Raw genomic sequence first — 26,363 nt, 5'->3', positions numbered from 1 at the left:
TCCACACCCCAAAGGGAACCTACCTGCAAGCAAATTTTGAGCGAAATCGGAGAGATCCACTTGCACAAATACTTTGGTATTCTCAGATATGCTCTCTTAAAGGTTTTTACTCAAAAGGTAGCTCACGACACATGCCACACATACTCATGGCACTGAGGTCATTTTCCCTCCCCAGGGGACTGCCTGAAAAGAGAAAAAATGCCAAACCCACCAAGACTCAAACCCGGGACCTTCCTCGTCATGAGCAATGCGCCTAACAATCTAAGCTAAGGGACCAGGCCGAAACTAAAAGCTGTGAGCTGCTTTTGAGTGAAAACTTCTCAGCGCCAGCTAGGTTGGGCCTTGCCTAAAAGCTCTAATGGTTATAGCATTGGCCGTCACAAGCATGGTCCCTTTTCGAGTCCTGCTAGGGTTGGTATTTTTCCTATTTCAGTTCACTTCCCGACTGACCCTTTGAATTTGAAATTCCCCCTTAATTTCTTTCTTTCATCTCTGGCTGGGCGTTCCAGAAACTGACCGTATTTTGATCCCCTGGGGAAAGAAAAAGACCCAAGTACCATCGGTATGTGTGGCACTTGTTGTGAGCTGCCTTTGGCATGAACAACGTTTCAGCGCCTTCTAGGTTCGGCCTGGTCTCATATATCGGATGGTGAGAGCATTACTCATGATAGGCAAGGTCCCGGTTCGAGTCCTAGCGGGGTTGGCATTTTTTCTCTTTCAGGCAGTTCGCTTCCCTGACTGATCCATTGAATTTGAAGTTCTCCCAGTCCTTTCAAAAAAGAGAAATGTAAAGCCCTACTTCCCTTTGTGTACCTCTTGTGTACTGCACTGTGCTAATCAAAGAAATTGGGTATTCTAGCAGGTTAAAGCGCATTGCCTCTGTGTGATGTGTAATATATGGTGAGGGATAGGCAAGCAAACATGTGTACCTGAGCAAGCGGAGATTTCTTTTGTCCACATTCCACTTTTCTGGCATGTGATCAGTTGATGGCGTTGTGACCAGTTACCAGAAACATACAGGCCTTCTCTGCATGTGACATTAAGTGATATGTTAGCTGAGAAGTTCAGTTTCATCAGATTGATAATTTCTGGGGTGAGTGTACTTGCAACAGCCATAATCCACCCTGGTGTACTGGGCAACTTGCAGAAAGCAGGTGTTATTGGTTGATAAGTTGGTTTATCAGTGACATCAGGTTGTACTCTGGCTGCACCTGTTGTAGTGCCTAAAGTGACACGATGTCCAGGACCAACCGAGTTGACAGCAAACACCGTGATGAGGACACTTCTGCTCTCCTTTAGTCCAGTTATGGTGTAGAGTGGCATTGCAATGTTGATATCGTTGCTCACTCTCTCCTCAGTATCTCCTCTGAGAACACTATACTGAATTACGTAGTATAGATTACCACCTGGAGCAAAAAAAACGAAGGAGAATGAAAATTGATGAGTTGTTTGCAATTATAAATAAGGTTATACTGAATGCTGTTGAAGAAAGTTGTAATAGTAGATTGGCAATATTAAAGTTGACTGAGTATATAACTTTCTTGGAGACGGGAAGTTTATCAGGAAAATAAAAAACTACAAATCTCGAGCTATTCGTCACCATTATCATCAATAAGGATTACGTGCAAACATTATATGGTTTAATTTGTAAAATATAACACAATTTAATACTTCCTCCGCGTCATTAAAATTGTCGTTTCGCACATCGCAATGTTTGTGACTTGGCTCGTCTTAGTCAGACCGTCGGAATCGCTGTTTTTTTGTGTTCGAACATTGGTGCGACCCTTCCTGCGCAATGTGTACTTGTTACTGAAGCCGTGGTGGTCTCGGACTTTGTCGGAGGTCTCTTCCGCACCAAGCAATTTCATCGCGCTCCGCACTTATCCGCCCCAGAGCGCCTATCATTTTTCTGGAGTTCGTGCTGTCCCACATCGCTCCTTGGGCATTAATCAAGACTGCAAGCTCGGGTATAAGAATTCTGGTATTTCTCCTGAATACGAAATGCTGAAGTTGACGATGGCAAGAACAAAGAGTTCTCAAATTCCTAAAATGCGCTACTTGTGGCGCATGTTGCTGCGAATGTAGCAAGTCTGAAAACCCCAACAAAATCAGCGAAGCGCTTGCCAAGGAAGGAAGGCGCGGGACTGCTTATCCTATTCCGCTGGAAGGTCGCTACAGTGTAGTTGAAAAATGCTAGTTTGCCGTCATCGCCTGGCACCTGGAGGGATGGATCGCTTGAAAACGAAGTCTCTTGACCTGAATTTGAATGTGCGTCTTGTTCAGCGTGTTGAGTGCTGAAGGGTCTGCCTCAAACTCTGATGAAGACGTCAACCTTAGCTGCAAGTGAAGTGAAGCGGGAGGCCACAAACAAAATCTTGGTCCGTCGACAATGCTCTGCCTTAATTTCTAGCTGATTTCTTTGCCCATCGAGTGGACAAAATTAATTCGAAGAATCGCTCTGGGAAACGACAATTTTAATGACGCGGAGAAAGTATTAATGCTAATGTGGATGTGTTCTTGAATATCGATCCACCATACATCAGGGGTTATAGACCTACAGACCATGCTCTTGAAAACAATACTCACCGTAAGTTGTTTCTGGTGCTTGCCATCTTGCCTGTAGTACAGAGCTTGATATGGGTATGGCTGTCAAATTCCTTACTGGTCCTGGGGCTGGATTGGAGAAAGAGAAAAGCGAAAGGAAAATAATTGAGTGTAATCTGAAGCAGGTCTCCCGGGGCACCTGCATCAAGAAAATCCGTCATGTCAAAAAAATTACTCCATCTGCGGACAGAACTATTTCGTTCTTTGTGGACATGAAATTCTAATTGTTCACTTGTATGTTTTCACACTTTTCATGTTCAGCACTACCACACTACATGCATTTTCTAGGATATACTGTGACATTTTCTTACAAATTGTGTGTACATGATGTTTGTGTGTTATAGATAGCGTATGCACCACAGCCTATGCACCACTTGGACGATCTGATCATGCCGTTATCATTGCCGAGTTTCTCCAACAGCATCCACGACGCGAAGATCCTGCTGTTCGACAGGTTTGGAAATACGCCCTTGCTGACTGGCACCGCCTGAGAGCCTACCTCCGCAACATAGACTGGCCCGCCAAGATCCATGGGTGTGCGGAGCAGTCCTGTCAGCGCGTAACTGATGCCATCATGCATGGAATGAAACAGTTCATACCATCTAAAGAGCTTGTGGTACACCAATCCAACCCTGTATGGTGGACACCGGACTGTTCTAACGCCAATCATGCGAAGGAGCGGGCATGGAAGCTGTGGCGACGCGATCCCCGCAACGACAACCACAAGGTCCAGTACATCACAACTGTTAACCACGAAGTGGAAGCGTGTCATGCAGCGCGATTAGCACATCAACGTAGAATTCGCAACAAGCTTACTGCAGGTTCCCTCCGGGACAAAGAGTGGTGGTCAACCATCAAGAGCGCAGCAGGCAAGGGACGTTGCTCTGACATCCCTCTGCTGACCAACCCTGCAGGACAAGAGTTCCACTCTTCTCGTGAGAAAGCCGAGTGCTTTGCAGCGCATTTTGCGAACAAGTGTAGCCTTGGCAATAACGACCTCTGTGCTGCTGACCTGCCTGACCTGCAACGACCTGCCTATGCCACGCTAAAGCACATTCACTTCCGCGCAGCAACGGTCAAACGGCACTTGGCGAACTTGGCTGTATCAAAAGCAACTGGACCGGATGGCATCTCTGCTCGTGTGCTCAAGATGTGTTCATCTGAACTTGCAGACCCACTGGCAAAGCTCTTCGCCCTCTGCTTCTTAGCCGGTGTGCAACCTGGGGCATGGAAACTTGCCCATGTAGTCCCGGTTCACAAACGGTCCTCCAGATCTTTGGCATCTAACTACCGACCAATATCACTGCTAACGATCATGTCGAAAGTCATGGAGGGCATTGTAAACACGCAACTGGTGAACTACCTAGAGAAGCATGAGGTGTTGCCAAACAGCCAGTTTGGATTCCGACGTGGTAGAGGAACCGCAGATATCTTAACGGCTCTCCAACATGAATGGGTCCACACCATAAGTACTGGCGGTTGTGTCCAGGTCCTCGCCGTGGATATTGCCGGTGCGTTTGACCGGGTATCGCACACAGGAGTGCTGTACAAAGCAAAGCAGGCGGGCGTCGACGGACGCCTGCTTGTATGGCTACAGGACTACCTCACCAACCGAAACATCCGCGTTGTGGTTGGAGGCCAGACGTCAGATGCTCACCCCATCCAGGCTGGTGTCCCCCAAGGCAGCATCCTAGGACCCAGCCTCTTCCTTCTATACACCTGTGACATTGAACAATGTTTAACTCCAGGAACGCAGCTGAGCAGCTTTGCAGACGACACCACACTCTACAGCCTAGTACAGCCAACTGACGATCTCCAACAGTCCACTGCCTCCCTCCAAGGGTCCCTCAACAGTCTTGAGGAGTGGGGCCGCAAGTGGCGTATCTGTTTTGAGCCAGCCAAGACACAGCGCATGACTCTACATCGCAAGCACGTTCCCCCCTGCACTCCACCAGTCACCTTTGGAGGTGAAGCACTCCAGGAGACAGATACCCTGAAGCTGCTGGGAGTCATGCTCGACCCTACTCTCTCCTACAGAGCGCACACTCGCAGTGTTGCACTGCGTGCCTCCCAAAGGCTGGGTTTCCTACGAAAGGCAGCACCCATCCTGGACGACCATGGTCGAGTGACGGTCTACAAGGGATTCGTGCGACCCCTACTTGAATATGCCCCACTGGCCTGGTCGAGCGCAGCCGCAACTAACATGGCCCAGCTGGACAAGGTTCAGCAACGTGCCCTGCACTTCCTGGGACCTGGAACCATCCTCCAAAGTCTTCAGCTTCGCCGGATGGTGGCAGCCCTGTCATACTTGTTTAAGCTGCACTACATTCCAGGGCCTCCCCAGGTAAAGGCCATGCTGCCACCAACCAAGCCCCCTGCCGTAGCTAGCATGTGCACACGGCAAAAACGTCAGACGCACCATGCCTTTCAGCTGAAGTGGACACCCCCTCGCACAGCCCCTGACTACCTCCTGCGATCCTTCCCCTTCTTCGCCATCACACCCTGGAACAACCTGCCTGCGGACCTCCTGCTTCACGAGCCTCATTCAAGACGCCTCCAAACCTTCAAGGTCAACGTATGTAAGGATCTAATCCGAAAGAGATGGCTGTGGTCCACACAGTACCTGTGACGATGATATTGAGACCCATTTAGTATTTACCTCTCTACTAGTACGTGCTTGTTATGATTATTGTTCTCTTTCTTCCTTTTCCCTTCTGGTTTAGTCATTACACGTATTTATATTATTTGGTGCAATACTAGCGCCCCTTTCTCGCACTAAATTATTATTTTGCTACCTGACCATGCACCCCCCCCCCTTTTTTTTTTTTCGATGCCAGGTTGCAACGCTAACGCCGAGACCCCTGGTCGGTCGAGTTGCTCCCTGTACATCGGCACGTCGTCCCTACATCCCCTGTGTCTTGTCTTGTGTTTGTCTCCACATGTCTCTTTGTAGGGCTGTGTTCCCAATAAAAAAAAAAAAAAAAAAAAAAAAAAAAATAGAATATTCATCTGGCTGTCTGGCTGTAGTTATAATTATTTCTTGTTTGGCCTCTAAATTCTTATCAATTCCCTGATGACGCCCGATGGGTGAAATATTGGCGAACTTATTTCATGGAAAAGAAAAAAAGACGAAAGAACTACAAGGTACGCTATAATGTTCACTAACACCACCAGTTACTAGACAATCAGCTCATGCGATAACATTGCACGACACTGACTGACGGTATCTCATGAGCTGATTATCTAGTAACTGGTGGTGTTAGTGGACATTATAGCGTAACTTGTAGTTCCTTGGTCCTTTTTTCAAGTCTATTAATTTATCCTTGGCTCTCCATCCGAGTCCGATCTTTCATTCATTAATCTTGTACAGCAAATAGCCTGTTTGTGAAAGGAAATGGACGTGTTTTAAAATTGTTCATTTTCCTTTCTTTAATCCCCTGCTTATTACTCTGTACATACCTAGATTCTGAGTTATGAGCCTTCTCTTTGCTTTAACACCAAGACCCACTCCATTAATGGCTGCAGCAGTAATCTGGTATCGTGTAAAATGTCGCAAGCCAGATAGTGAAATTGAGTTGCTGACCCATCCTTTAGTGGGAGAGAGATGGGAAGAAAGACATGATTCAAATGAAGAAAGTTTGGAAGCAGGAAAGAAAGCAAAAAGAGAATGATGGGAAGAGAAGAAGCCCGATAATAGAATGAACAAAGCGAAGTACTTCAAGAAAGTTTGTGTTTGCTGCTCCCTAAGAGGGAGATGCCGTCATTCCCGCTCACTTGACCAGACAGTGAGAATCAGTTTCATGCATGGAGGTGCCAAACAAGCTGAACAGAACATGGAATATGATTGCATTTAAGCTGGGTCCAATCATGTATAGACAATGTACTCACTTTCATGAACTCGAATAGATCCGTGCAGAGAACAGTTGTAGAGTTGACATTGACAATCTTCTACTTTGTTACACCCAATAGCATCGTAACTAATCTGATAGCCAATTATAGTACCATGGGAAAGAGCAGGTGGCATTGGCTGCAGGTTTTCAGGACACGAGTCATATAAAGACCAAATTGGCATTATTCTCAGCAGAGCAGTGACAGAAGGAAAGTTGTATTTCTCGCGAAATATTTTCAGTTGCAAATACGGCATCTGGTGTGTTCTTTATTGTCGCTTCTTTTACTGACTTCTTCAGTTAGTTTTGAGTCTCACCAGTGTCCCTGCCCTCCCACCCTTCATTTCTGTGCATATTATCATTGCTTTTTATCACTGTTTGCCGTGACCTGCTTGCCATGCCTACATGATGCCTAATCGCCATTGGGGATATACACCCGGTTTTTTCCCTCACAACTGCGTCCGTCGGTGCGAGGGTTTTTCCCCGGCTGGCTCGGTCCAGGAAAATTAATCTGACGGTCCCAAGTGGTTCTGCATCATGGCCTATTTCTGCTATCCACTGGCCCACCTATTCTATCTGAGACACTCTGTTCTCTGTCCTTGCTTCCATACCTCACTCGTTATCCGGTTCACATCTGGCTGCGGCCAACAACCCTTCACTTTGTGTGTTGTCGCTATTGCTGTCTATGTCTCTGTGTATGCCTGTATATGTGGAGCGAGAAAGTTTTGTTTCAGTTCATGAGTCAAGAACTAGAAGAGTAATGGTGGTTTAACACACCTGGTAAGATGGCAGTGAATACATGCCTGTCCAATCACCCACAAAACGCTCTCTAAGCCACAACATTCTGGTAAAGAGTGCTCCATCTCTCACCACCATTGTTATTTGCCGTTTGGCCTAAAGTTGATACATGACTGGTGATACACACATAGCTGACTGGATACCTGTGTCACATCGGGCTCGGCAGCTGACGGTTTCTCCTGGGTTGTACGACGAACTACTAATAGCTTCTGTCATGGTGGGTGAACTGGTTCCCCTCGTGACCACCCGCAGGAGCTGCAACGTGCGCTTCGACAGCAAGACTCTCGTGGTACACACCAAGGTTTTTTGTACGACAACTGTCATATTTGTATACACTTTATTATCAATGCATGGACTGTTGTTTGTCTGGTAACTGTCTCTTTGTATACGCTCTTTAATCACTTTGTAATCCTTATGCTTTTCTTTTTGTCTGCTATTGGTCAAATCTACATAGCAACTAGCTATCTGTAATCTGATCGGTTGCCCTTTCTCGTCTTGGCTTGACAATGTGTCATTTTCAACTATAATAATATCGTATATAACTGCTTTCGATGGAAAGCTACACTCAACCTGCTATCTCAACTCAGATCATTGATTGAATAGCAGAACTCTCCAAACCTGCTCGATCATCCAAGGTGAGCGTATGGAGTTGGATGGATACTTAGATCAACTATATAGGTTGATGACCTGGTTGGGTTATTACGCAATAATCATATGAATGTATATGTTGTGGCGATAAGATTGGTATTGTATATGTCCGGCATGACACCTGTATATCAATTAGCACCTGGAGCATAGGCAATGAAACAGCAACGACTTGGCTCAGATTGCGTTTCATCCCTCCAGGACTCACCAGGCAATCTCGGATTTCAGGGGTGATGTTACTAGCATGAAGGTTACCACCAGAACCAGAAATTCAGCTCTTGGTTTACTTCTATCTCAGAACTGTTGCCATCTATGACTTGCAGATACCCACTGTGGCTATTCAAGGTGTTGCACACAATTTGCCTGAGATAGTCTTCACCAAATGCCTCAGTGCACTGTGAACTGCCCAGATCTTGCTTTCAATCTCGTTATGTTAGTATGGACCTTGACCTGGTGATTATACACACTATGTAGGAGTACAACATTCTAAAGTGATGTACTGTGGATGAGGTGTGAGTGCAAAGGGAATTCCCTAACCTTGAACCTTATCGTTGCATGACCTGGTGATGTTGAGACAGCAGTGAGGCCTTGGGGCGCCGCAGACCCTGCAAGTTAGGGATACAAATTCAAGAAACACAGAAACACAGTAGGTCTCTCACTCACACTGTCCACTTTTTCCAGTGTATAGTTGAGGCAACGAAGCCAATACAGTCTGCCAGATGTGCTGAGTCTGCAGCACAGGGATGACCATGTTGTGTGGCCAATACCCTTAGCTGTCTCTGCACTCTCCTGCTTCATTCCCATCCATCATTAAAATGGGAATGACTGTGTTGATTGCCTGATCATGCACTGTCGTATGAAATTCCAAAACCAAAAGGTGATTAAGGGCATTTCCTACATTTAAAGTGATAAACAAGATCTGAAGGGATTGCTAAGAAAATCTCTCTTAATACTAAATCACTAAAATGATATTGGCACACCGTATGCTTTTCTTCGTCGTTCGTCTTTTGCTGTACTGTTTCACCCCAAGGATGAGTCATTCCCAGGAATTTGGCGACTCAGTATTGAATGGCAAAGAGCCCAATATGTGAGTCAGTGTTCAGATTAATGAATGTTAATTAAAAAGTGGCAGGAATACAGTTTGGGGATCCTTTAAAGGGCCGTGTGGTTGACTTGAAACAGAGGCGGGATATATCATACCTCTGAAAAAGTTGACACTTACACTCACACTTCAATTCACATCATATTCCCGCACTTACATTATCTACACTTCCATCGTGATAATTATCACCTATTCTCTCCCTTATACATACCCTGCTATACATACCCTGCTATACATACCCTGCTATCTACTCCCATTTTAAAAGTATCTATTCCACGGCTCAAGAAGTTGTTACAATAGAGGGAAGTGGTCAGATCTGAGATGGGCCTGAACAGTGAGCAAACACCGGAAGGAGACCCGCCCATGGCCTCCAAATTTTTAGTATTTTAATTTAGACTGTTGTGTTGTGGCACTGGCGACCAAGAACACTGTTCTGAAATAAAGCATCGTTGTGTGTTCTTCACTCATTTCCCTTCTATAATCATGCATGTGAATGGAGTGCTTACCGAGAGTTTCGTTTCTGTAGTCATAATATATTATGGTTACCGCACAGTTTGTCCGCTTGGGTGCGATATTAAAGTTTCTGTCTTCAAAACACGTGTTCACAGAGAGTTATTGCTGTATTGAAGCTTTTACCTCCGAAAAAGTTGTTCCTTTAATCACACACTTTCTACTAATATTGAGTTTGTTTAAAATATCTTCCCAGAAATACTTTCTGAACCATACTCATTAAAAACTAGACAACATAATCGTTTGTGAACTGCAATGTAAGAAAATGTGTAAGCTATTTTGGGCCATCATCAGGAATAAAAAATAACACATGCACAGACTAAATTAGTTCAGAAAACGACATTCACGGTAAAGAAGAATGCAATTACGCATGCTCTGTTTCAGTACAGTTTAGTTGATGTGCCGGTGAGGCGGTTGTGTGAACATGTCCCAACCCAATATATTTGTGCGAGCTTGAGTTGAAAGAAGTGCACTTCGTATTTCCTGCGCTTTTTGCATGTCCCTTGCTTTCTTCTTACTGGTATTATGCATCACGAGGGAGATGTCAGAATCTGATAATGATAGTCAAACGTTTAACTGGCTAGCAGGAGAACTATGATTCTTTGAATCTCAGAAAAACATAATCATTATTTAATGCTGAAATATCTGAAGAGATGATCATGATTTAATACTGAATGCACATTAATAAAATGTAGTACGAGCTTACGTGATTCGGGAGTCTGCAGTCTTAGTCTGGGACTTGGACCACTTGAACCCGCAGCATTTTCTGCATGATACCAGCAGGTGTACTTGGTGGCTGGTTGAAGTCCAATAATTGTGACAGTATTGAGTGGAAAACTTTGAACAGTGTCCTTCACATAAGATCTGTACTCTGCATCTGGTTTACAAATGACTTTGTAACTTTTGACGGGTAGATTTCCTTTGTATGACGGTGATGGAAGATTGAGAGTGACCGAAGTTGCTCTTAGCGAGTTCTGGACAATGCGTGCCGGTCTAGGAGCAATAAGAAACCTGGGAATATCTGCCAATGAAAGAAATAATCAAGAAGAGTGTTTGTTCATTGGCAGAAGAGCGCTCAATACCCATAGAAGGCAGATCATGTTATTTTGGAGATACAGGCATTTCAAAGGTACTGATAAACCAGATGAACGAGGTACGAGTGTACTAACATTTTCCTTTTATTCACTTCAAGCAGTAGTAAATAGAAGGGATTTGTCAACTGGCAACTGGCTACCAGGTCTATTGAGTTGCTATTCACTCTTGGCGCATGCGCTGGATGAAGATTTTATTTGCTTTGGAATGTCTCAGTACTCCTTGTCTGCCTGGTGCTACCTTGTGCACGTCTGACTGCTCAAAACCTGGTTTAGTTGGTGGACTGTAACGCATAACTTGTATCCCATTGTGTTCAATTTAAATAAACAATACCTTGGCTCACCATTTGGGTACTTTTTGTTCAATTATTTATTCCTTAACCCTTTGAGGACTACCCCAAACCACCTGGATTCCTACCATTTTCAGGCGAAAAATCGGTATTTTCACAAATTGATCTAGTGTCATAAAATTTGGTTCTAAAGAGACATAGACATCAGTACGCAACAAAAATCAAAGTTTCTGCGTCATATATCCATTATAGAGGTCAGAATGGTCAATTCAAAATAGATGTCCCCCTCCAGATATGCCCAAATTCCGTACCCTCGTCAGACAGCACTTCAGTATCTCCCAGTAAACAAAGTCACAGTCACCACTTCCGCTGCATAGCTCGCTGAGCATCCCATTGCTTTTTAAGTTGCTAATCCCTTCCCACTTTGTGTACGTGCTCTTCATTTTCTTTTTTTCTCTTCTTCCGTGGTTGGTCTCACCCTCTCCTCAATTCAATTGGCTGTCTTGACATGCCACGAGGTGCAGAAATAAATAAATAAATAAATAAATGTATGTGGAAGAGAAAAGGACATATGGATACGAGTTAAGAGTAACTCTCCATCATTGTAACATGATACTATATACAGTCAGAAAGTGCAATAACTAGGCACAAAACTGACAGAGTACTGAAACATTCGACGTCCTGACACCTAGCTTCAACACATCTCCGTAGCGCTAACCGACAGCCTTCCAACTTGGAAGGTTCAAGGTTATGGAAAAGACCAAAGAGGGGAAGGCAAGCGCAACGAAAACGAGCAAAAGCCACAGTCCCAACGGAACAAAGAATGTTGATTGTTACTGGACGATGACGAGACCAGTACGATATTTGACAAAGCGGTCTAACTACAATTCGAAGCAGCAAAGCAGCACACCACCCAACTTGGGTGGGTCATAAATATCAAAGATAAGTAAAGAAAGGCCCCCTCTTTGGTCTTTTCCATAACCTTGAACCTTCCAAGTTGGAAGGCTGTCGGTTAGCGCTACGGAGATGCGTTGAAGCTAGGTGTCAGGACGTCGAATGTTTCAGTACTCTGTCAGTTTTGTGCCTAGTTATTGCACTTTCTGACTGTATATAGTATCATGTTACAGTGATGGAGAGTTACTCTTAACTCGTATCCATATGTCCTTTTCTCTTCCACATTTATTTATGGCTCAACATCCGAGTTTCAAATAAATGTATGTTGCGATTTCCTCCAGAAATCGGGATTTTCAAAAATTGATCTAGTGTCCTAAAGTTTGATTCTAAAGAGACATTGACATCAGTGACATCATCTTCACTATCGCTGCTCATAATATAATGCCGAGGGCCTCAGTAAATATGTACCTTTCCTCACTCAACTGGTATGATCTCATGGACACACCAGATGTCGACGACGCATTAGCCAGATTCTCCTCTTCCTTGAATAATGCATTTTCCCACTACCTGTCGCCTTATCGGAAAATCTCTTCCTCCACCCAGCGAGCTGTATCTAGGAAATATCCTCCATGGGTTAATCGAGATTTAGTACTTGCCATTAAGTTGAAGTACGAACTCTACAGCCGATATGGGAAGTTCCCAACCCCAGCTAACCAGTCTGCCTTCAAACTTCAGCGTAACAGAGTACGAAACTTATCTCGATCTCTTCACCGTGACTATTTGGCATCTATACAGGCCAGCATGGCGTCAGGTAACCTTAACATGTTCCAGTTTGTTCGTTCTCAGCGGAATCGTCAGCAGGATCGTGGCCTTCCTCACATCATTGATGAAGGCGGTCATCCAGTTTCTGGCAGTTCCGACAAGGCTACAGTCCTCAACCAGCAGTTCGCCTCCGTTGCTGTGCCGGATGATCCGTCGTTATCCCTTCCAGCTCTTCGTGCCCACAGCCAACTTCATGAAACATTTGTTCAGGTCATCACCACAACTGCGGATGTTAGAAAGGCTATCGCCCGACTAAAGTCTCGCCGCAGTCCTGGCTTAGACTCCATTACGAATGATGTCCTGAAGAAACTTGCCCCGTCGATATCGTACACCCTCTGCCGTATTTTTAATGTGTCCTTTTTGACGGGTAAATTTCCAGCAGCATGGAAACTCGCCAAGGTTGTTCCGGTTTACAAGAGCAAAGGCTCCAAGTCACAAGCCAGCAATTACCGTCCTATCTCCTTGTTGTCCTGTGTATCGAAACTATGTGAGCGATTATTCTTTGATAAGCTTTATGCTCATGTGTCGCCGGCCCTTGCCCCAGTCCAATCTGGTTTTCGACGAGGAGACTCAACCACCATGCAGCTGACACGCCTTGTGCAGGACATTGTGGCCCTTCGTCATGACCACCAACAAACATGTTGGTATCTGTTTTTTCGACCTAGCAAAGGCGTTTGACACGGTATGGTTCCGTGGACTCCTAGTTTAACTATCTGCGATGTACAATGTTTCCGGAGCGTCTCTGGCGTGGATTACGGACTACCTAACACATAGAACGCAATCAGTGTCAGTCTAAGGGGTACTCTCAGACCCACTGCCTGTGAAGTCGGGAGTCCCCCAGGGATCTATACTGGCGCCTCTACTATTCGTGTTGTATATAAACGATCTACCTGACTGTATAGATGGTTTGTGACTATTTGCTGATGACACAGCCCTCATTCAGTTTGACGCTGACATTGCAAACCTGTGTACAAAGCTTCAGAATGGAATCAATGTTGTTCACAAATGGATGTTGTCATGGCGTCTGAAACCCAATATCTTGAAAACCGAAATAGTCTTTCTCCCTCAACTAGACCACTCTCCCACATTTACCCTTCCCGGATTTGATTCGGCTATTAATATTAATATTGTAGATACGCACAGGCATTTGGGTGTTGTATTTGACTCGCAATTGTCCTGGAATTCTCACGTAGATTTTGTATGCAACAAAGTTAGCAAATCTGTAGGTTGCCTGATGTCTCACTGCTCCCACTTGTCCCCCGAATGTATTCGTCTCTTTTATAAATGCTACCTCCTTCCTATCTTTCTGTACGGCGCCACTGCTTGGCATTCCCTGCTTAGTAAATCTGCTGTACAGACACTAGAAATACATCATAAACTCTTTTCCCCTCTACTGATCTATATAGTTTGGCCTCCACCAGCCCCATCTCTATTCTGTCGCAGAGACAGTCATGCGTTCTGGTCTTTTGTATTAAACTGAACATTGTCCCTGAACATCTCACCAAATATAATTGGTTTACTTTCGCACGGGACACTCGCAATGGCATAGTACTTCCCAGAGCTTTGTCAACTATGTTTACCAAATCTCTTATCTTCTCTGCATACTCGTATTGGCTCAAGCTGCCCGTGGAAATGAAGACAATATCCAATATTAGACAGTTCATAGACCATGTTAAATGTCATGCCACGTTGTAGGCTCGCTCGCCTCTTTTGCTAGCTTAACTCGCCGCTCTCCACCATGGTCAACATAGTGATACATTTCACCCCACTGATGCATTATTTTCTTCCTATTATCTACTTCGTTCGTGGTTCTCCTCTTCCCGGAGCGAGGCACCGTGGCGCTATGTGCAATGGGCGTGGAAGTTGCAAAGGAGCGAGTGTCAGTTGTCATTTTTGCTACAATGCCGGAGGGAAAACTTGATTCCGCGATTTATAACCCAGTGCACCCGACAGCCAAGGTCTTCCAGGCACAAGCAAGTCCGCCAAATAAGAAGACGACAGTACTGCCTTCGTCTTCTGAGCGACGCCATAGAAGACAAGTGTGCAGAGAAGGACTTTCGCTTGAGACAGAGCACGCACTTTCGGGACAAGCTCTGGTCATTCTCTCGGGAGGACTTCATAAGGATCCGTACCGTGAAGCGCTGCGTAGCCACAGAGGAGCGCATCGATACGAATGCAAGGCTAGCCCGGAAGCTTGGCAAGCTTCGTGCAGAAGCTGGCCAGCAAGAGCATGAAATTACGCAAGCCGCATCACAAGCCCAGCTTGGAGCGCGGACCAGTAGTGCGGCGACATGTGATGGATCCAGTGTCCAGCGGGCATTGGTTGTGGATGATTGTGTGCCGGACAGCACCAGGCGGATTCTGGAGCTTGGGCCGAGCTTTGTTCCTTCGACAGGCAAGTTTTCGGATCGCGAGCGTTCGGAGGTGATTACGTCTGTCGAGCGGATGGCCTACACGTTGCGCTGGCAGCAAGCCCAGCCTCAAGAGGTGGAGGTTCCAGACAACGAGACTGTTTCTGACACGGTGGGCGACAGAAAACTCTGGAAGCTCAAGCAGCGTGGGTTTAAACAACCGCCGAAAATGTGTGACGATGAAGAAAGGAAGCTTGCGAATTTCAAGGACAACGTTCTCGCTGCTTACACCAAATACAGGCCATCGACGTCTAATATGACCAAGGAGGAACGAGAGGAGCTGGCCAGACTCCGCAAGGACACAAGCACAGTCATCAAACCGTCAGACAAAAGTAAAAAGTTAGTCGCAATGAAACAAACGCTCTATCTGGAGAAGGCAGACACATTGCTATCAGATAGCGCTATGTACGAAAAGGTTGACCTAACAATAACTGAGTTCGAGACACGGGTGAAAGCTGTCCTTGGGGACAAATGCAAGAACATGGATTCAAAGCTGCTGAAGTCGATTCTCCCCAATGATACAAGATTCCCCGAGTTCTATGGTCTCCCAAAGGATCATAAACAGAACCTACCCCTACGACCCGTCGTGTCAGCATGTGATAGTCCTGTCACGGGCATATCAATTGTACTAGAACGCATTCTACACCAGTTGCTTGACTTCGTCCCAGCACACCTCACTAATACGAATGAAGCCCTTGATGACATCTGCGCTTTATTCCCAGATCTCAAAGCTCCAGAGGGGACAATTCTTGCCACTTTGGATGTCGTGGGCCTGTACCCGAGCATTCCAATTGAAGAGGGAGTCAACGCAGTGGGAGAAATATTGGAACAGAATTTCAAAAGAATCAACATGTTCGGCCTTGACGTGTGCGAAGTCAAGGACTTGCTTCAATTTGTTCTCAGTAACAATTTCTTCAGATTCGGGCGACAAATTTACCACCAGCTAGAGGGAGTTGCAATGGGCAATAATCTAGCACCACCATTCGCAATATTGTTCATGCACTCTCTGGAAACGCGCCTTCTTGCCGATTCATCGGTTCTGCCTGTGCTGTACAAACGGTACATTGATGATGTGATCATTCTCTGGACCCACGGTGAGGAACGCCTCTTGGAGCTAATGCAGCACTTCAATGCAGGACACGACCGACTCAAGTTCACCTACGAGCTCAGCAGTAGCAAAGGCTGGATTGATTACATGGACGTGACGATTGCCATACAACAGTCGGGCCAGATGACGTACAAGCTCTTCCAAAAGCCATGCAATAGTGGATTGCTGATAGACTACGCATCTGCTGTACCTCATCACATCAAACTTGCCGTTGCCAAGTCTCAATTCTTAAGAGCACAACGTCTGTCTTCCAATGACACCATGTGTAAAGAAAGTGAACAGAAAATTCAAGACCAACTTCAACTCAACCACTATCCAGAGAGCCTCATCATCAATGCCCGAGAAGCAGCAAGGAAACCCAAGCGTCGCCGCCGAGGTAATCCGTGTTGTGCGTTTCTTAAGCTGCCGTATAAGTCGGACAGGGTGCATCACATCGTCAGCAAAGCTATCCGGAAGCACAAGTTACCAGTCCGGGTGGTTTACGAGCATGCGGGTAGCCTCAAACGTCAGCTCTGTCACTCAGCACAAAGTCCGCCCAGCTGCATTAAGGAGCCCAACATCAGAAAGACAAAGAGAAGAGGACGCCCATTGGGGCCGTGTCTGACTTGTAAGTCGGGTGGAGTGAAAATATGTTTGAAGAAGAATGTGATATACCGGCTGCAATGCAAGTTGTGCAGGGAAAAATACATCGGAGAGACGGGTCGCACACTTGAGACAAGACTGGAGGAACACAACGGTGAAGCTCGTAGGCGCACTGTAGATAAGCCATGGGGTGACCACATGCGAGCTAAGCATGCAGGGATCAACCTAGGTGTCGGGGACAGCATCTTCTCGGCAGTGTCTGTGGTTGCAAGAGCCAGTGACAGGGCAAGCCGCAAATTGCGAGAGGCAGTGGAGATCAGAAACGAAGGCCCAGAGATCAACACCAGTGCTGGATGGTCATTACTCTAAAACAATCACACCACACTGTCTATCTAGGTGACAGTATTTACTGGAAACCACTGACATGGTCACATTCGTGAATTGCTTGCGAGAAACCTGTTCAGACATTTCTCAAGTTATCTGGTGACATCTGCGCTGTGCTAACTTATTACCAACACCCAGCATATGAGTCAGTGAAAACTTGTGATCTTTCACTAGTTTTAGAGATGTCATATTTCTAGCACTGAGGTAACATATGTAGTCATAGAAATATTATCAACACCTAAGAACACCAAACTAGTGTATATAACTGCTCCTTGGCAGACTTCCACTTCATATTGTATCCTGATGATGGCAATTTGCCGAAACGTTGAAAATGATTATGTGAAATGAAATGAGTTGTGAATTTGCAGTGCCCAGGGAATGAGCATGTGTGCTCACCAATTCTCTTCGTATTATCATCTTCTTCCCTTAATTTTTTTCTTCTCTTGCCATGGCTGGCTAACGCCCCCTCCTTTGCATTGGCTTCTGCCATTGGACGGTGAAATAATAATAATAACAATAATAATAACTAAGTGCTAAGTACTGTAGAATTCTGGTGTTCAGTTTGTTGCAATTCGTCCTCTCGAAGCTCCCCCCCCCCCCTTCATATTTTCATCTCTGATAATATTGAGTCTCCCAAGTTGGGTGGTTGTTACTTTGCATTGTGGAATTGTGGTTAGATCGTTCTGTCTGGTCATGCCGCCCAGTCATCATACCAGACCAGCATTTCATGAAGCCTTGGAATGTGCTTGGCTCAATGGCGGTTACCTTCCCCTCTTTGGAATTAGCACTAATATCCGTGAAACTTCCAAGTTGGAAGGCCGTTAGTTTGCGCTATCGCGCAATGCTCAAGCTGATTTTCATGCCGTGGAATGTCTCAGTACTCCCTGTCAGTTTTGTGCTAGATTGTGCACGTCTCACTGTTCAAAATCTGGCTTAGTTTGTAGACTCGATTGCATAACTTGTGCCCACATTTTTCCATGTTACATTTCTATTTATTCTTACAACATGCATGACGACCTAGGTAAAAACAAAGCATAGCGATGGCTCCTTGGCTTTTGAAGCCCTCTCATAGCAAATGAAGGCTGCTAGGGAGCTCCCTATGGCGGAAGGTTTTCTAAAACCCCAAGAATACCGGCCGATTTCACCCAAAGGAAACTATTGTTATCATCAAAATTGGCCACAAGGTACCACTGAGACTGAGGTTAATTGACATGTTGCTTTCTCCCCCACAAAAAAAAAGAAAGAGAGCTTGTAAGTTCAGGGACCTCGCTATGCTTCCTTGCCTAGGTCAACATGAATGTTATTCGAACTGCTGGAAAGGTTTTTGCAATATAATGATTTGATAACCACAATCAATAAAATTAGCTGAACCGACATTTGTGTACTTTATTCATGCAATGTAAAAACGGTGGAGACGATGTGCAATAAAACGATGAAAATATGAAGAAATGGTGTAGAGAAAAAATATGGATTCAAACAAGTCTTCGAACAACACTCATCAGGAATCGTCGCTGTACTAAAGGACACTGAAACAAAAATTGAACTATTATAGAAAATCTAAGTTAGAGTAATAACACTAAGAACGAAAGCAGTGAAATTTAGAAGTGTGAATTTTTACAATCAAAGCGAGAAATGAACAAACCAGAGAAAGAAAGAAGAAAAGACAACGTGATAACACATAACAGTAGTACATTTCACCTAGAACATTAACGGCCAAGCTTGGCCACACCAAACACGACACGTTACTTGAACAATTTCAACCCAATTATACTATCTTTCTGTACACACAAATTAGGCTTATACAGACGCTGATAGATAGCTTCCAACACTTTTAACTGTAGTCCATAACCATGACGACCACAGCACAATACAGTGAACGAAGAGTCGGAATACGAATTGCAACAATCAGGACTAGCTAGCAGATGATTGTACACTGAAGACTTGCTACCACGAAACCTACGCACAACACTAACACTCTCACCGGCACTCTCATCATCACTCCCATCACTACTCTCCGACTCACTGCTCCCTTTGCAGTCCGTTCCATCCTCCGCTTCCTCTGCACTCTCTCTGTCTCGTCCATCCCGCCTGACCGGGTCCATTGAACTCAACTCGGCCGTCACCCTGCTGTCACGTCCCTCCTTTCGCCCTTGTCCGTTGAGTGCGTCGCTTCTGTTGCAGTTGGCTGTTGATCGTCTTGGTCTTTCAATTATGGGCTTGGATGGTGGATTATGTGTGGTTGCTGTAGATTGCGTTGTTAGTGTTGGTGTGGGAGCTACTGATATACAAGGTGGGTCTTTTTGAGTCGGTATTTGTAGTGTTAATGCCACTATCAGTGTTGCTCGTTGTCTGCCACTGGCAAGCTCCACCGCCGCAAGAACCGATGACGGAGGATCAGGAGGAGGCTGTGGGACCGGGACCGCAAGTGGCAGTACCTCAGCCAAAGCCGCCGAGGGCACTGACGAAGGAACCACCGACGGCCGGAGCAAAGGCGGCGACACAAGCCGACCCGATGAGCCACCACGCCCATTCTCCTCCACCACACCACCAGCGACGGCGGAGCAAGCACAGTCTGTGAGCCAGGATCCGCGGATTGTGTAGGTAACGGCTGTGTGGTTAATGGTTGTTTTCTAGGTCACCCTCGCTTCGGTCTTTGTTGTTGTGCGCAAGGTGAAAGTAGGGAGGTTTAGTCCCACGTAATCCGTGGGTACTTTACGTGTGTGTACCACGTGATACTCAGTGACCCACGTACAGACGTTTTCTGGTTCACGACATACCGTATATGGAGGCTCACCCACGTTCCGCCAGAACGTGGGTGAAAATCAGAATGGAGCGCATTTTGCGAGCTGTGAGGGTGCTCAGCTGAAGAAGTTTCAAAAGCACGAAATCGAAATATTCGATGAGTTTCTAAGGCCCGGGTAGCTTCTTCTTTGACCAGGTTTTGGACCTTTCGCTTCATGCTTTTGTTTGTTCCGTGTGACTTAACACAACATTGCAACGTGAATGCCCTTCATCCACTTTACGTGGATCACCCACGTACGCGTTTCCGTTACGTGGGAACTAAACCTCCCAACTATGTGACGTGGTGTGTGTTGTTTGATGCGTGCGTTCAGGTGCTGAACAGTCCTACCAACATACCGACTAGCCAAGCTTGGCCGTTAATGTTCTAGGTGAAATGTACTACTGCTATGTGTTATCACGTTGTCCTTCCTTCTTTCTTTCTCTGGTTTGTTCATTTCTCACTTTGATTGTTAAAATTCACACTTGTAAATTTCACTGCTTTTGCTCTTAGTGTTATTTCTCTAACTTAGATTTTCTATGATAGTTCAATTTTTGTTTCAGTGTCCTTTAGTACAACGACGATTCGTGATGAGTGTTGTACGAAAACTTGTTTGAATCCATATTTTTTCTCTACACCATTTCTTCATATTTTCATCGTTTTATTGCACATCGTCTCCACCGATTTTACATTGCACGAATAAAATACAAAAAATGTCGGTTCAGCTAATTTTATTGATTGCGGTTATCAAATTATTGTCTCCTCGCCGTGTGTTCAATATAATGATAAAACTATAAATACCCCACCCTCCCCGTTTCTTTCTGAACACACAGTATAATCATAAAGTACATGACATTGTATTTCCGGGCTTGGCCTAACATGGGATCCGAACCGCACTATTGCTCTGCATGCATTCCCTGATACACTTCGCATACATATGCATGCTTCCAATTTGCTTCCCGTTATGTCGGTTATGATCTTGCAGTTGAAACCCCTATTTGAATATGTTGGCCAGCTGTCTTTTACAATGATAAAAGAAAGATCCGCCCCCTCCCCATCTTTTCCGGAAGAAAAAGGGTGGTCATGAAGTGTATTCTTTGGCTTGGCCTAATATGGGACTCAAACCCGCACTATCGCCCTGCATGCATTCCCCGATACACTTCGCGTTATACCCTTCGCATCATACACATTCTTCCAAGTTGTTTCTCGTTATGATCTTGCAGTTGAAATAAGGTGGTCGGCTATCTTTGATGGTTCGGTACGAGATAGCGCCAGGCATGCCGTCGTCAGCCACAAACAAATACCTAATTAAAGCTGTGTGGACCCTGGCTCGCGCCAGACGTTACCTAAGTAACGCCTTTGGCCTAGCTACTGGAGTACATGAAAAAAACATTATTATTCTCAAACTGTACCTTGTACTAGGATGGTCAGTTGTTTTGAAGCAGTTCCAAAGGGTGTTGATACTGTACAAGTATATATCCCTGAGTCGTCCACACTTAGGTAATCACCAAGCTTACGTGTCCAACCATTTGCACCACTATATGCTGGTAGTATTCTTCCATTCTTAGTCCACGTCATATTCAATGGTCCCGTGCCGTTTGCTTTGCACACCAAGGCAATTGATCCGACCTGCCATGATGTGGACACGATAGTCATGGATCCACTGATGAAGGCAATGTACGGTTTTTCTATAACAAATGCAAACAGGGAGGAAGCAAGGAACCTTCACCACTACAAACTGCCCTCGCATAACAAGATCAATGGGGTAAGTTTAGGGATGGGTGGGGTGGTAGAAGCGGGAATGGCACATCTGAAATAGCTAAAAGAAACTGACAAGGTGTGCTTGAGCGAAAAGAAGTACAGGGAAGAGCTGTTGAAGTTTTAAAATTACGAAGAAATAGGGGCGTTTTAAACCAAAACACTGCCTTTAATTAAAGATGTAACACGAAGACTCGAACGAAGGACCTTCGCAAATATGTACTCATATTTTTCCTGAAGCAGTAATAAAAAAGCAGTATTGCCAGTTATTTTTCATACAGAAATGATCCTCTTTACCTGACCAGTAACACATGCATTACTCACCGGCAACGTGTAAAGTTAGAGTGTTCGTCTGATACAGTATTCCTCCCTTCCGAAAGCTGCATTCATACGCTCCTATCATTGACTGAGTGATAGTTGTTGGCCAGTGCAGCTTTCTGGTGAATATTATATCCTTGTCTATTGTTAACTGCCGATTGTCTCGATAATGGCGCTCAATCCTGAACAATGGATTGTCTTGAACAGGTGCGTTGTTGAAGTACCAGAAAGCTGTCGACGGGGGTGGGTCAATGGGCCCAATTGAACGAATTGTGCCACATACGATCAAACACGTCAAAGAAGGAAGACTTGCCGATGACATGTCAGGCAAAATGTAAAAATCTCTTGGTCCTTGATAGTCAATATGCAAAATCGATTCACTTCTTAACCCAACATATCCATTTTTACAGTCTGCAACAACAAGCGCACACAATGTCAACAACAAAACAATGATGACTTTCATAGAAACTATGTGGAAGTATAAACTGTCACGTTGCCGTAAAGTGGCACCGAATGCTAACGTACGGGCTGTATTGCATGATACTCGGCAACTGCTATTACTGTTGCCTAGCAACGAGTCTCCAGTTTTCCTGGGCCCCCAAATAACTATCATGTTGTGTGACTTTGCACATGACTGCATGGCGTCAGAGCAACTTTGGAAGAGTTCCAACAAGCTATGAATCAGACGAAGCCCATGATTGCCTCCGCTGGCCATCGGCCCTTTCTCGCAATTTAATTTTTGTATTCAAGAATAGTGAACAAAGACAGAAAAGCACTATATGTATGGCCTGGACTACCATCATACAAAATGGCACTCATTGTAAGAAAAAGAATACAAGAGGATGTAGATTGATAGATTTAGATTCCCATGCCCTCGCTCAGTATTATTTTCATCAGTCCACACGGATCTCACGACAAAACCATCACCCTTCTACCCTTGTGTTTACTGCAGTCACTTTGTAACCTTCACCTAACTCATAGTTTGAGCATATATTCCCGTTTGTTTTCCCATGTTCACTATTCGATGTAAGTTCACTGATGACCAACGAAGAAAAACAGAAGGTGTATGAATTCTTCTTCACATATTTTATTTTTATTAGTCCATCCTGGTATTATGTCAGCTTCAATTTTGTTATTTTTTTATGGACAAATTCCAGATCCACAAATTCCCTCACATCACACGAGGATCTAGTTGCACTGAGGCAGCTCGCCCAGGATCGTCGAAAGTGGAAGGAACTAATGTGTGCTGTGTGCAGTGTGCAGTGGCTGAAGTTATACAATTACACTAGATACTTGAAACTCGGATGTTGAGCCATAAATAAATGTAACTAGGCACAAAACTGACGTTGCCTTCCCCTCTTTGGTCTTTCCATAACCTTGAACCTTCCAAGTTGGAAGACTGTCGGTTAGCGCTACGGTGATGTGTTGAAGCTAGGTGTCAGGACGTCGAATGTTTCAGTACCCTGTCAGTTTTGTGCCTAGTTATTGCACGTTCTGACTGTATATAGTATCATGTTACAGTGATGGAGAGTTACTCTTAACTCGTATCTATATGTCCTTTTCTCTTCTACACTAGATACTCTTAACAATAATAACGGAAAGAATTACACTAGATACTCTCACACTAGATACTCTCACAATTTTATCAACAATTATGGTAATTACCACATCAAATGCTGCAGAGATCTATCCAGAATCGGCAATATGCTGGCCCTGGCCTGGAGATCTGCAACTACAATCAGCTTCTACTTTGCAACATTAACGGATTAGTCCCCTTTGTCGATTGATTGATCAATCGGTAGATTCGGCTCTGTTTTTCTTTCCTTTCTTTCTTGTTTTGAATTGTATGTCTAACTCATTGGATTTCTTTGTATTCTGTATCTCGTTATCGTTATCTTTTCCTCTAGCCCTCTCGCTTAGGATGAGCTTTCTTTTTTTATGGCAGCTTAAGCGAAGGCTATATACCTGCTTTATGCAGGTTGATGCCAACGGCTCTGAGGTGGACAAAATGGGTTCGAGCCTTTGACTATTATCTGACGGGAAAGGACATTACGAACAAGAAGCGTTCAAAAGCACTGCTCTTGCACTTCGCGGGTCTAGAAGTTCAGGATTTATTCGAGGACCTATCCGACCCAGATGACAGCCTTCCACCAGATCAGAGAACACAGAATGACAATGAGTTCCTCAAGTGCAAGCGTACCTTGCAAGCTCATTTCGGTGTTCCTGCAAACCCTACGTATGAGAGGCACGTCTTCCGTCAACTCACTCGCCGGCAGGGAGAGTCCACAGTGCAGTACTGCACCAAGCTTCGGCAGCAAGCTCGGCTTTGTTCTTTCGAGAATGAAGGACAAACTGCGGAAGCTATACGTGACCAGATCGTAGCCACAGTCGACAGCAGTGAGCTGAAGAAGAAGCTCCTGTCAGAACCAGCCCTGACTCTGCCACGAGCATTGGAAATGTGCAGAATTTGGGAGGACGCCCAGTCCCAGTCGGAAGGAATGTCCTCAACCACTTCTACTTCGTCTGGTACCGGTTATACCGAGAGTAGTAGTATGCTTGTCAATGCCGTGCACCACCAGACCAGAGTCACAGGCAAGCTGGACGGGGTGGATTTGTGCAGTCATCGCGTGGCCAGTCACGTAAATGCGGTGGATGTGGAGACCAGTGTTACGAGAAGCGCGAGTCATGCCCAGCTTGGGGCAAGTCGTGCCGGAAGTGTAGGAAGCCAAACCACTTCGTCAAAGTTTGCCGTTCACAGCAGTCCAGCACTGGTGGCAGTGTACACATGGTTGGCCAGTCTCAAGAAGTACATGGAACGTCGCCAGTCGACCCTGCTCTTGCTCCAAGTCATAGTGCAAGTGCTGGTACTGGTGCGAGTGTTGCATCCGGTCCTACAACTGCAAGTCCGTACAGCAGCGGCCTGGACGAGTACTATTCGTTGTACCGCACGCAGAGTGACAAGGACCGCGTGGACCCATACTGTTGTACCCTCCAGTTATGTAAACAGCCAGTCGTGTTTGAAATCGACACGGGTGCAGCCGTGACGGTGATGTCTGAAAACGAATTTCATCGGCTGGCATCCAAGGTCAATTTGTCGCTCGACACCAGTGATCTGCCGAAGCTGCGTACTTACTCCGGCGGAATTCTGAATGTCGTCGGTCGCTTTAGTGCTTCTGCGACCCATGCTTCTCGTAAATCAGCAGAATTGTCGATCGTCGTTGTCCAAGGAAACGGACCAAATCTCCTGGGTCGAGACGCGTTGCAACTGCTGAGGTTGAATTGGAACTTCGTGTTCAACGTGTCACGCGAGCACTCGATATTGTCAGAGTTCCCGCAGCTCTTCCAACGTAGCATGGGCACCTGGCAACATGGAAAAGTCAAATTGTCCGTGGCAGACAGCGCCAGACCCCGGTCCCTGAAGGCACGCTCTGTTCCTTATGCGTTACAAGCAGCAGTGGAAAAAGAGCTGAGTCGACTGGAGGAAGCTGGCATCATTAGTCCTGTCCAGTATTCGGAGTGGGCAGCTCCAATCGTACCCGTTCTCAAGCGGAACGGTAGCATACGAATCTGTGGCGATTATAAATGCACTATCAACCAGTCGGCAAGAGTAGACAAGTACCCCTTGCCCAACATCGACGACTTGTATCAGAAGTTATCGCAAGGCGCATTCTTCTCCAAGCTTGACCTGAAACATGCTTATCAACAACTGTTGCTCGACGACGAGTCTAAGCTGCTGACGACAATCAACACCTCCAAAGGATTGTTCGTCTACAACCGCCTACCCTTTGGCGTGTCGGCGGCCCCGGCAATATTTCAGCGCACGATGGAACAATTGTTAGCAGGTCTGTCCTTTGTCGTAGTGTATCTCGACGACATTGTTGTTTCTGGAAAGACTCGTGCGGAGCATGATGAAAATCTGAGGCTGGTCCTGGATCGTCTAGCGTCCGCAGGTCTCAGGTTGAATCGTGAGAAGTGTCTCGTGGCTCAGCAGTCTATTGAGTTCCTGGGCCATGTTATTGATTCAGTCGGCATTAGGCCGTCGGCTGAGAAAGTGGATGACCTTGTGAAGGCCCCACAGCCCAAGAATGTCCCTGAACTGAGAAGCTTTCTGGGACTCATAAACTATTACCACAAGTTCAACGAGAATCTAAGCTCAGTGTTAGCTCCATTGTATGAATTGTTATCATCAAAGTCGTGGTGTTGGTCTGATAGTCACCAGAAAGCGTTTGATACAGGCAAGTCTCTGCTGCTTTCTGAGCCGATACGTATTCATTATGATCCTAGTTTACCTATTGTCGTGTCCTGTGACGCTTCCCCGTATGGTGTTGGCGCAGTTCTGTCGCATGTTCTGCCAGATGGGTCTGATCGGCCAGTAGCCTT

At 45.5% G+C, this 26,363-nt stretch overlaps 1 protein-coding gene across 2 annotated transcripts in view; it reads right to left on the bottom strand.

Moving 5' to 3' along the window:
• Positions 1-26,363, bottom strand: part of LOC135818455 (cell adhesion molecule Dscam1-like) — a 41,157-nt gene that overhangs the window by 8,129 nt on the left and 6,665 nt on the right. Inside the window, exons 3-10 of one of the 2 annotated variants that reach the window (XM_065331838.1) lie at positions 21,990-22,394; positions 21,320-21,595; positions 10,253-10,567; positions 8,472-8,539; positions 6,493-6,631; positions 6,064-6,192; positions 2,587-2,673; positions 930-1,406 (exon numbers count right to left, since the gene is read on the bottom strand). In XM_065331838.1, the coding sequence (XP_065187910.1) occupies positions 930-1,406; positions 2,587-2,673; positions 6,064-6,192; positions 6,493-6,631; positions 8,472-8,539; positions 10,253-10,567; positions 21,320-21,595; positions 21,990-22,394 (1,896 nt within the window). The remainder of the gene's footprint in view (positions 1-929; positions 1,407-2,586; positions 2,674-6,063; positions 6,193-6,492; positions 6,632-8,471; positions 8,540-10,252; positions 10,568-21,319; positions 21,596-21,989; positions 22,395-26,363) is intronic. The other variant, XM_065331839.1, reaches the window with a different exon arrangement.

This window comes from Sycon ciliatum, chromosome 5 (genome assembly GCF_964019385.1).
Source record: "Sycon ciliatum chromosome 5, ocSycCili1.1, whole genome shotgun sequence".
Classification (NCBI taxonomy): Eukaryota; Metazoa; Porifera; class Calcarea; order Leucosolenida; family Sycettidae; genus Sycon; species Sycon ciliatum.
This window is presented reverse-complemented; position numbering and strand designations above follow the sequence as displayed.